The sequence below is a fragment of the Schistocerca piceifrons genome, chromosome X (assembly GCF_021461385.2).
Source record: "Schistocerca piceifrons isolate TAMUIC-IGC-003096 chromosome X, iqSchPice1.1, whole genome shotgun sequence".
Lineage (NCBI taxonomy): Eukaryota > Metazoa > Arthropoda > Insecta > Orthoptera > Acrididae > Schistocerca > Schistocerca piceifrons.
In genome coordinates, this window is record NC_060149.1 from 925,590,576 (window position 1) to 925,602,696 (window position 12,121).

The window sequence follows — 12,121 nt, forward strand, 5'->3', positions numbered from 1 at the left end:
AGGATTATTAAACAATTTTTGCTGTCACTAATTACAAGCAATATAATTGAGAGTAGATTGCTAATATTTGCTCTAATGAAAGCCACTGAATGGGGTATATTTCACATTTGCAAGAACGATCTCACTGAAGTAATTAAGTCCATCGAAACACTTAGAAACAAACCTCTCGCCTGACGAAAACGGTCTAAAGACGCAGTGGCAATTTCTCCAGATCTGTTGACAATGATATTTTGAGTTATCACTTTGCTGAGTGACTGAAATGTAGTTCGGGTACCTGTGAACATAACAATATGTTAGAATTCATTTTATAAACACGAACTATTACGCTACTCTATGGCTGCTTACATATTAATTACACTATTAATATTTTCACAGTTGTTTCTTTAATACAAAATTTAAGCCAACGGAAGAACAAACGTAAAACATACTTACCAATGACAAGTTTGTTGAGATGCAATTTTCTGTGTGGACAGATGTAACTTTTTCATACGGTGGTAAGTCGCAGAAATCGCAGGAATCACAAAAATCGCAGAAGTAGCAGAAATCGCAGAAGTAGCAGAAATCGCAGAAGTCGCAGAAATCGCGGAAGTAGCAGAAATAGCAGTGGCGGAGGGATACACGACCTAGGTTCCTTAACTGCGACTCTTAACTACGACAAATCACAGTTAAGAATAACAGATACTGAAAAGTAGCATTCACAGAAATCACTGATATCGGAAAATCGCAGTTTAGCCCATCACTACCGGTGGTGAACTGGAGGCGAGCTCGCGGCCGCAGACTATATGTACCTGGCGCGCCAACGTCCGAGGGCTTCTCCGCGGTCTTTTCCGGTGCGGTTCTCCTCTTGCTACCTGCGACGGTCGTTCGCTGCAGTACGGGAAGCCAGGATCCGTTGACCTTAAGGCTCTCCTCTTTCTTGTTCAAACTGTTCGCGTGTTTTTGTATTTCTACAGCTTCTCTGAACAAGCGCGTGTGATAGTGCTTCTCTACAGCCAGAACTTCCGTGACGGCGAATTTTATTACGTGGTCGGTCTCATTCAGTGCGTGCTCTGCCACGGCCGATTTCTCCACCTGCCCCAACCTGCAATGTCGCTTATGCTCTTTGATCCTGGTGTTGATGGATCGTCCAGTCATTCCGACATAAACTTTTCCGCATGTGCATGGTATACGGTATATTCCCGACATTGCAAGTGGGTCTCTTTTCTCCTTCGCCGATCTAAGACACTCTTTGATCTTCCTTGTAGGTTTGAAAATCGTCTTTACGCCATGTTTGCGCAATATACGGCCGATTCTGTCCGTCACTCTGGGAATGTATGGCAGAAAGGCCGTACCCGACATTTCTTTTTCTGGTTCCTTACTTCGCCGAGTGTTTGGCTCTGTTACACTTCTAATGTAATTTGAGGAGCACCCATTGCTCCTCAGAACAGTTTCCAGGTGTTGCATTTCTCGTTTGAGGTGTTGCGGCTCACATATTCGTACACCTCGCTCCCAACGAAACAAACGAACAACACATAGCTAGAACAAGTGAAACGGCAGCAGAAACCTTGTGCTTTGCTGACTGACAGCAGCAAAATAACCAGTGCATGAACGCGTCACTAACGAGGAAAGCAATACCACAACATAATAAACCGTAAGTACCACACTAGATAGCACGATACATAGCGATCCCCAGTCTGGAAGAAAAAGAGGAAACGTTTCACTGTTTGCAGAAGCTGTGGAATATGTGGTGGATATAAAACTAACAGCAGGCACAACTAATAACGTCACGTGAGATACGTGAACAAATGTATATCTCTATTATTTCCAAATTCAGTATCCTAGTCCTAAATCTTGAAGTACTTTTAGTGAACAACAAATAAAGTCTCCACTCGTGTTAACTGTATGTAAACTAATATACAATATTCGACATCTAATATAGCTCCTTTGCAATAGTAATTATTTTTGGGCCAAAAATTCGTATAACCTACAGAAGAGGATAATATGTAACAGTCATTTTTTATAACAGAAATTAAAGAAAAATCTTACTGAAGACAGCACAAAACGTGCTGAAACATTTCAGGCAATAACAAAACTATAAAACGATGCCTTACATACGATCTAATTCCTTTCCATTTCTTCGTAACAATTACGTAAAATAAGAGTTACAAGGTGCAAAGGATGATCGTGTTATCGAAGTTTGCTAGGTCGAAACAACGCAATGCACTGGGTGAACAAAAAGAGAGCAGTACTTACTTGTAAGAGCCGTGCGTGTTGACGCACTTGCCGTGCACGCAGGGGTCGTCGCGACACTCCTCCACGTCCTCGCTGCACGACGGCCCCACGAAGCCGGGCGCGCACCGGCACTTGTACGTGTCGCCCATCGACGTGCAGTCGGCGCCGTTGCGGCACGGCATCGACGCGCAGTGATCCTGCAGCTCGCAGTGCTGCCCTGAAACACCACCACAGCGTCACAAGGCATAAGGCCTGCACAACTTTGAACTCTGCACCTGCGGTACTGTCTTCGAGATTATTAGCATTTACATGGCAGGCACTAGAGAACTCGACAAGAAACGACCTACAAAAATCACTCCAAGTCGTAAGAAACTACTGGAGGTGTGATGTTTCTAAAGGATACAGGAAACTGAAGCCGCCAGTCTGCTTTGGTACTAACACCTCGGGAATACGAAAAATCCCGGACAAGTGCGAGTAGCACACGCGCTCTAAGGTTTCTGTGCAAACTTCATTCTTAATTACACGTACTCTTATCGGCCACAACATTATGACCACCGACCTACTATCGGTATAAATCGACCAGGCGTTAGCAGCGTAACCTGAGGAATGACTACTGGTAGTATCACTGAGCGTGCTCTCCGTGTGTTGAATGAGGAAGGTACACGATCTGTTCGAGGTTGACCTACGGCAGATTGTGATTGCCCGGAGGCTCAGCACGAGCATTACGCGTCGTGTCGGCTGTTCGAGGAATGCTGTGGCGAGTGTCTTCGACACGAGGCGAAACCGCGTCCAGACGTGGTGCGGTTGGGCGGCCACGTCTCACTGCAGATGTCTGACGTCGTAGGATGGCCAGACTGGTCAACCAGGACATACGAACAACTGTGGCGGAAGTAACATCCTGTGCCTGAACACACAGTGCACCGAACACTCCTAACGATGGCCTCCGCTGCCGACGGCCCGCGCGTGCGCCGATATTAACACCGCGACATCGAAATGAGAACACCAGCCTACAATCTCATATAAGACATGTGTTGTCATGCTGACAAAAGGCTCCGAGAAGGGAGAGAGAAAAACGTTAGGCAGTTACAAGCGGAAACATCCGTGAAACACTTGCTCTCTTATATGCTGTGCATATACGCAATGTTTTGTTAACGTAAGAAATTCCAAGTTGTACCGTGGTTCCGTGTACACGTCAGACTGTAGGTCCCTCTATAACTTGATGGGTCAGCCACTTCAAGGGCTTACCACCTCCAAAAGGATCATTCGCGGTAAAGCACGGCGGTGTTTCAATCGACCTTCGCGTTGACGTGAACTTTACATATCGCCACAATGTCACCACCTTTTTGTGACACAATTGTTATAACTGTGACTCGAGAGCAGCTAAAGTAAGAAAAACTAAGATCTTACAGACAGACATGGTCATTATGGTCGGTTCTTCAACGATAGCAAATACTAAGAGCCAAAAAGAGGGAATTAGTAAGCCAAGTTGTGCTTTCTTTTACTGAACTTAGTGACACCGAGTCAGGTAGGAATATCGGACGGTGGTAGCAAAAACACTTGACTTGTGATAATTTAGAATCAAAATAGGGGAAATAAAAATAGAAACAGAGGTAAAACTTACGTGTGAGCCGGGAAAGTGCTTCAAAACTACGTAAGTTACATCAGCGCCACAGTGCTTAAACCCGCTTTTATCAGTGGCCCTACGAGATACCATTTTGTAAAACTGATAATTGTTTTTCCCAAATAAACTTAAAACATAATAAATAATTCCCAGAGTTCTCAATAAGTTGTGTCAGTCGTGATCAGAATAGTGGTCTTTGTAGTTATGTCGAAGCTAAGTGAATTCGAACGATGTGTTTGGTGTTTCATGAGTTACCGTGTCGAACATTTCTACTACATATACGAAAAGCGAAAAACGTCGCCTACCAAGCCACGGCGTGGACAAAACTGTGTGTCGAGTGATCGTGACAGGCGGCGAGTGAAGAGAATTGTGACGAAAATTGAGAGGACGATAGGTGGAAAAGTAACTAAATGTCGCACGCAAAAACGTTCTCGGCCTCAAAAGAACACTAATGGAGTCCCATAAGCTAGGAATTGCAGGGCAAACCGGAATTCAAAAATCACTCAACAGTAATGAGTCTTCTTCCACACTGTTTCCAACTTCTGGCCTAGTTTACGTCGCAAGAGTGAAACATGCCGAGTGTTTTGTTACGATTTGCGCAGCCATGTCGTGGTATTCCATGGGCCCCAGGGTCGCATCATGTGACATCCCACGGTACAATATTTGTTCCCAAATGGCGACAGGGCCGCTGTTTACACAGCCTCTCTGCTGGCCACCACAGTCATCACACCTCAATATTATTGAGCCTTTGGAGATCGCTGTCCACCTCCGCCATCGTCATTTGAATTGGCCACTATTCTGCAGGAAGAGTAGTACAAGCTTCGCTTTAAAACCACGCAGGACCCGTATTTAGCCACTCCGAGACGACTGGAAGCTGTTGTGATTGCCAATTGTTTACTACACCGTATTAGGCGTGATAATTTGTTGTTTCAAATTTTTGTATATAGGCCACATCAATCCGATTTGGAAGTTACTGGTATCTTGTCGAAAGTCATTCGTAGCGCAGTAGTGAATTTAGGCTTTGCTTTCAGTTCCTCCTACGTCGGTATTCCGAGGAACGTCATGTACAAAATGGTTCAAATGGCTCTGAGCACTATGGGACTCAACTGCTGTGGTCATTAGTCCCCTAGAACTTAGAACTACTTAAACCTAACTAACATAAGGAGATCACACACATCCATGCCCGAGGCAGGATTCGAACCTGCGACCGTAGCAGTCGCACGGTTCCGGACTGCGCGCCTAGAACCGCGAGACCACCGCGGCCGGCGAACGTCATGTACAACTACTTTCCTTGTGGAGTTAATTAAACGACGGTCTCATTTCTTTAGCTTTGCAGTTAGGACAGACGGTGTAACCTTTTTCCTCTACACGCGAAGCCGCGCATGTAAACACACGCACACGGGGCGCTGCGCTTTTTCTCCGGCAGTGGCTGGCGTGCGTGTGTGTTGTGTAAGATCATTGTCTGTTTACACGCGGAGCCACCTGCTGCAGCCTGTTGAACAGCCAGCCACCTGGTTCTGATGCTCCCGGACGTACAGCATAAATACGACTGTCACTTTACGTTGCTCCTTGCAACCTCTCGTGATTTCTCGTATTATACATTCCGTTTCTGGTTCACTATCTTGCTTTTGGGAACCATTATTCTTTCCCGGAGTTATTGTATTACTGCAAAAAGTGGTTCAAATGGCTCTGAGCACTATGGGACTTAACATCTATGGTCATCAGTCCTCTAGAACTTAGAACTACTTAAACCTAACTAACCTAAGGACATCACACACATCCATGCCCGAGCAGGATTCGAACCTGCGACCGTAGCAGTCGCGCGGCTCCGGACTGAGCGCCTAGAACCGCTAGACCACCGCGGCCGGCCAAAAAGTGGTGAACATTTGTATGTACACTCGTCGGATGGAAAGGAGAAATCGAAGCCATTGCCAGTTCGTGGCCTTCTAATATAAACCGTGGCGACGCGTTAACAAGTTGCTTTATTGGACTACGAGCAGTAAGAGCCTTTAAGTGTACTGCTAGATCAACGCATGGCGCACAAGCCCGAGAACATCTCTGTGCTTATCGAGCACTTAACATTGATTCTTTCGTATCGAAGGTTATGTAACACCGAGCCAAACTTATTTAAATGACAAAATTACTTCAGAACAGATCTGACACGTCGTGGTGACTCTGTACAGTATTGTAACTTAGCCTCACTTCTTGACGAGACACGCACAAGCATACAGAACTTTGTAGCAAAATGACGGAAGGACCTGCAGAGAATCAATGATTGGATCAGGGACCCAGAACGTAAGCGTTTTGCACATTAAAAGGAGAAACTATACAATACTGCCCGATAACGCTGCCAGTGATCTATCACTGAAGACAGCAACAAACGTTAAATAACTACAAGTAATCGTTCGGAACGACGTGAAATAGAATGGCCACAAAACTAATTTTAGGAGAAGCCAATGTGTGGTTAAGATTCATTGGAAAATGCGTAAGTACATAGTGATTTCAGAAAGTTATATATGTCGTCCCACGCTAAGACCATTGCCTAACAAGAGTGGCGGACTGTCAAGAGAGACTACACATTCCGGGTTTCCTGCAGAGACAGTTATGCTGCGATAGAGATAGCAGCGGCATCGCAGTGTGCGAGTGAAATGGAGCAACAACTGCAAATGTACTTGACAGCTGAAGTGCGACGGACAGTACAGGATGTTTCAAAAAGGACTTTACAATTTTGAAAATTCATATAAATTAATTCATAGTACATACAGAGGTGACTGTAGTGTCAATTTGTAAGGAAATAAAGTTTTGTCTAGCGTAGTTCTGTAGTGCCGAATCACACGGTAAGGAGCGCTAGCGGCAGTTGCGTTAAAGATGGCTGCCGTCACTGGACCTGAGCGTAGTAGCTGTGTGTTTTGGTTTGAAGAATGGAGGTCGGCGACAACAGTTCAGCGTAATTTTCGCACCAAGTACGCTAAAGCTCAACATGAGTGGCATAAATATTTGGTAGAAAGAGAGTGCTCGATAAGGTATGGGAAATCATCAGGTCGTTCGAGTACATCTGACGACGTCCTTGTCAACAGCCCTACGAAATCGACCCGGCGTCCATCTCGCGAACTGCAGATCCCACATACGACTGTTTTGCGTGTGTTGACAAACGGTTTGCATTTGAAACCGTACAGACTGTGACGATCGTACAAGTAATAAAAGACACTGATAAAATTGCTCGCAAGATCTTCTGTGTGGATGTTAAATCGATTGCACGAGGATGAACATTTCTTGGACAAAATCATCTTTTCTGACGAGTCGACTTTTCACTGAAGTGGAAAGGTTAACACACACAATTGTAGGATGTGGAGCAGTGAAAATCCACATCAAACATTGCAAAACGTTCGTGGTAGCCCTAAACTGAACGTTTTTTGTGCATTGAGCAAGAACCATAAACGGGATAGAGTACCTGGAAATGTTACAACAATTTTTGATACTATAGATAGATGAGGATGACCAAGAACGAAATGTTTACTTCATGGAAGAAGGTGCACCAACCCAGTGCCTGGCTAACGTCGGCGATCTTCTCAGTGACTGCTTTGAGGTCAATGGATTGGCCATGATGCGCCAATTGCATCCTCCTCCTCCCCCCCCCCCCTCCACCCTCACATTCCCCAGACCTGACACCACTCTTTCTTTTATTGGGATTTATCTAGGATATCGTGTTTGTACCTTCTTCGCCGGCTTCTCCACCTGAACTTAGAGCACGAATTTGCGCTGCTACTGAGCAAGTTACATACAAATGGTTCAAATGGCTCTGAGCACTATGGGACTTAACATCTGTGGTCATCAGTCCCCTAGAACTTAGAACTACTTAAACCTAACTAACCTAAGGACATCACACACACCCATGCCCGAGGCAGGATTCGAACCTGCGACCGTAGCAGTCGCGCGGCTCCGGACTGAGCGCCTAGAACCGCGAGACCACCGCGGCCGGCAGTTACATACAACATCTTTAGTTTAAGGTAAAATAAATTTTATGTGCTTCGCTACAAAATAACACTAAACCCAGCTCTATATCTTCTTGCAATATATGTATAAGACTTTTTAAAGTTGTGAAGTCCTTTTTGAAACACACTGTATGATTCTTGTGCGCACAAAGTCTAAATTGCACACAGATTCGGAGTGAAATGTTGGCGGTATATAGGCCATACGCAATTTCGCCAACAGCCCTAATGAAATGGTGCCATTAATTTGATCAAGGCTGCATAGGCGTGCATAACTCTGAACGGGAAGGATGTGGAACACTGACAGCAATGTGGAAGCAATCGAGGTTTAGATAACGCAACAGTAACACACTTTCCAACGATGAGGGCGTTCACACAGGGTTTCTTTCAATGGTTTTGTGGTCAACAGGGGGATTTCGATCGTCGAGGAATTCAATGATTCGTAGACCGATCCGACTCTTGTTTACCGAAACATGACGAGAAATAGAATTGTGTATCTGTCTCACTCTGAAGTGCAGTTCAGCATTACTTGGCCTGCCACAGTAATGTGTACCTTACTTTTTGAAGTACCCTCGTAATTTACCCACGAAAGAAGTGTTTTATAAAACACTTGTACAACCAATTCTTGAGTATCGCTCGAGAGTCTGCGATCGTTTCCGTATCTGATTTATAGAAGCGACAGAGAAAATCAAATGAGGAGCTGAGTGTTTCGTCTCGGGTTGTTGAGCTTCTCCGTTACGCACTCCCGCTTACTGAACAAGCTCCAGTGGCAAACACTAGAAGAGGCGTTGTGCACCATGGAGAAGCTGATTACTGGAATTGCGAGAGTGTACGTTCCAAGAAGAGACGGGAAATATATTACATCCTCTCACATACGTCTGGCGAATGACCACAATGCGACAAATCAGAGAAATTACATCTCCATCAGAAGGTTTCCAGATATTCGTTCTTCCCACTCACCAGTCGCGAGTGGAACAGGGAAGGGGAGGAAATGATAATGCTACCTGCAGTATATCCTCCACCACATACCATAAGGGGCTTGCGGAGTAGAGGTATAAGCACAATTCTTTATCAGTCTTTCCTTACGCGTGACAGGCGTCCGAGAGTCTATTACAGCAAAATCAATGGGAGTTACGTTCACGTGAGCATTTTTCCTTCTCCTGTTCGTTGGGACATCCACTCAGTATATTTTACGTGACAGACGACGCTATGGTCCGGTTAAAATCACTTGATAGTTGACGTACGTCTCTTGCCGCTACAATGTCGCCACATCCGCTACCGGCTACCGATCGGTTACAGGCTACATACAAACATGGCGGGTCACCTCACAAATGCTATTAATGTTTAACACGGAGCAATGCCGAAAGCAACCGCCGCAAGGTATGACGGAAATGGGAGATGCTCTTTCGATAAGTGATTTTAAGTGACCAATGACTGGACTGTGGTAGACGATTGGGTTTATAGCCCTGAATGTAATTTCATGTCCTAACTTAACCACTACCTCGTGATGTGCATGTACCTCATAAAAAGGCAATCAATCAACAATCTGCGACAGGACTACAATCGCGATCACTTTGTTCACGGCGTTTACGACTAAGTTCTATGAATAAACTCGAGACACAAAAATTTCGTAATATCTTTGTTTGCATAGCCATTTTCCGCAGAAGAATTTCAGTTTCAGTGGTAAAAGCAAACTGTAATTTCACGCCGTCACTGGTTACCTGAAAGTACCCTCACACCGACTACACGGGATTCCGCGTTATCAACCGATGAGCAATCCTGCTTGGCACTCGATTTCAAATTATGGACTACACGAATGTAAGAAGAAAAACAATAGCAAATAAAAAAACGCAATACGATGATGAAAATGACACGGTGAAGTATTAGTAATTAAAAATACATTTAAACCAATTAACTGGATAAAAATAAGTCTTTTGATTAGATTTAAAAAAATTAAAAATTTCGCTGCACTTGATGAGATTCGAACCTTTGATCTTCTACGCGTCTGGTTCGTATACGCTAACCATTTCGTTACGCAATTACACTTCATAAAGATATTGTACTAATGACTGGTGTCCCAGTCGCAACGATTAATTGACATTCTTCAGAAATTCGGCCTCGCACAATGTCGCGAAGCTTGTGTAATGTAAGCCGAATAATGTGATTATAAGAACTGTATAAATGACGCTAAATCGCGTCTTGTGCGTTAGGATCCAGCCGTGTAGCGGTTAGTGCTGCTAACGAAACCTATGTATTTCGTTAGTATCGTCGTGTGTGTCGTTTTCGGTGTGGTTATCACGCGTGATGAAATACGAAAAACTGGGGGCCGACACAGGATTCAGGATCCGAACACATCACGGAAGAAAGTCCGACCAGGAAGTTGAAGTGAACTAATTGTTTTGACAGTTCGGTAACAGTGACCGGTTCGGGCGTGACGTTGAGCGCTCTGATTGGAGGAAACTAGCTACAACGCATTAAGTGTCAACTATCCAATAATTGTAATCGGACTACAGATAGTCTCTGTCCATAATAAATGTCAGTTCTAGAGGGACATTTGTATTAGACTTTCGTGGCATCCGATCGTTATTATCGACGGCAACATCGTCGAGCACGTACAGCTGTAGCTGTTTTAAATACTCGAACGAATATCGGTTACGATAGTAATCATTCTGGCCAGTCATTTAAGGTGTGACGATTCTACGAAAAAAGCACAGGTCCTCCATTAGCGCCTGTTTGTACGCCGAATACCAGTGACAACACAGCAAATAACGACTCGTGTGACGAGCGTGTGTGCCCCCGTACGGTATCGCGTCCGCCAGAGCAAACAGGGAGGGAACCAGCGCCACAGGTAATGGAGCCGCAGTAATTGGTAATTGCAGCAGGTGGCGCGTGCCCAGGCAAGCGGACGCTATCTCACGTAATTAACTGCATTATCGATCCCCCGCCCCCACCCAGAGCGCGGTTTTATCTGCTTTCGCTGAAGCGGGGCTGCGTCGACGGGGGCAATGGTCGGCGATGGGATCTTCAGGAAATCCCGTTGCGGGGCAACATTGAGCTACGCCACGGGCGAGCCCGCGCCCGCTGCTGATCCACACGTGCGCTGGACCGCTTCCTCACACGTACATCTGCACTCCCGACGTGGCTGCCAAACTAGCGCTAACCTAACTCACATTCCTGTCAAACTAAATTAATTAACCGGCGTTAAAAAGCACACATGTTTCACAATTAAATCGTAGTTACCGTTCCACAGACCATTTGACCGATTCTTCTACGGGAAATGACGTGAAGCGAGTTGGTTTACAAGGTATATGATTACTTTCAACATTAATGAAGTTTTTTCGCTCCTATTAACGCAAATACTCTTAAAAACTTTTTTTTTGCAGGTACCAGTTTTTAAAAGTAAGTTCGTCCATGTAGTAGGTAGGTGTTGCCCAGAAGAAATATGCACGTCAGTTAAAACTTATTTTGCTACCTGTCAGACATTTTATATTATTCAGCAAATGATCAAAATTTTTTTGTTGCTGTATATTGAACTCCTTTCCGAGCCACTGACAGTTTTAATAATGGGTAAAAAAGATATTTTTGGTTCCGCGACCAAGTCGGTTAAAACGGAACCCTTACAGGATCGCTCTGTCTGTCTGTCCGACTCTAAAGAACCTTTTCCTCAGGAACGGGTAGGCGTATGAAGTCGAAATTTACGTCACATACCAAGGTCTATGGTCCCTTAGCGATGTAAAAAAAATTGAAGCTTCTACGTCAATGCAATGAAAAGATACCTCCAAACTCACTCATCAAGCCTATACGGTACTTGCCGTTGACCTGGAACGATAAAATTTGTTAAAAAGGGAAGTATCACAGTGCAATCAAACGGAAAATTTTTTTTTTCATTTGTTACCAGACACAATGAACGTCCGTCTGTTATTATCACTTTTTCTTAAGAATGCGAGGACATATGAAGTTGAAATGTATGTTACGCACTAAGGACTATGGTCCCTTCGCGGTATAATAAACGTTAGCATCTAAGTCAATGTACTCAAAAGATACGATTATTTATATCACATGTTTTGATACTCTAAACTCACTAATTAAAATCTACAGGATAGGCTTATTTCCCGTTGATCTACAACGATGAAATTTGAGAAGCAACGTTTCACAGTATAAGTAAAGGGAAAGAAAATCAGAAAACTTAATTTGTAATCATATCACATGAAAAAGATTGCTTTTGTCTTTTTTATCCGACGTCAAACTTCAAATTAAAACAATCAGAAGTTCTGCATCCAGGATGAGTGGGTGTGGAAAT

At 44.3% G+C, this 12,121-nt stretch overlaps 1 protein-coding gene across 1 annotated transcript in view; it reads right to left on the reverse strand.

Annotated features, from left to right (window-relative positions):
• LOC124722784 (neurogenic locus Notch protein) overlaps nt 1–12,121 on the reverse strand; it is a 155,642-nt gene that overhangs the window by 117,606 nt on the left and 25,915 nt on the right. The window contains exon 3 of the mRNA XM_047247918.1: nt 2,233–2,428. Within this exon, the coding sequence (XP_047103874.1) occupies nt 2,233–2,428 (196 nt within the window). The remainder of the gene's footprint in view (nt 1–2,232; nt 2,429–12,121) is intronic.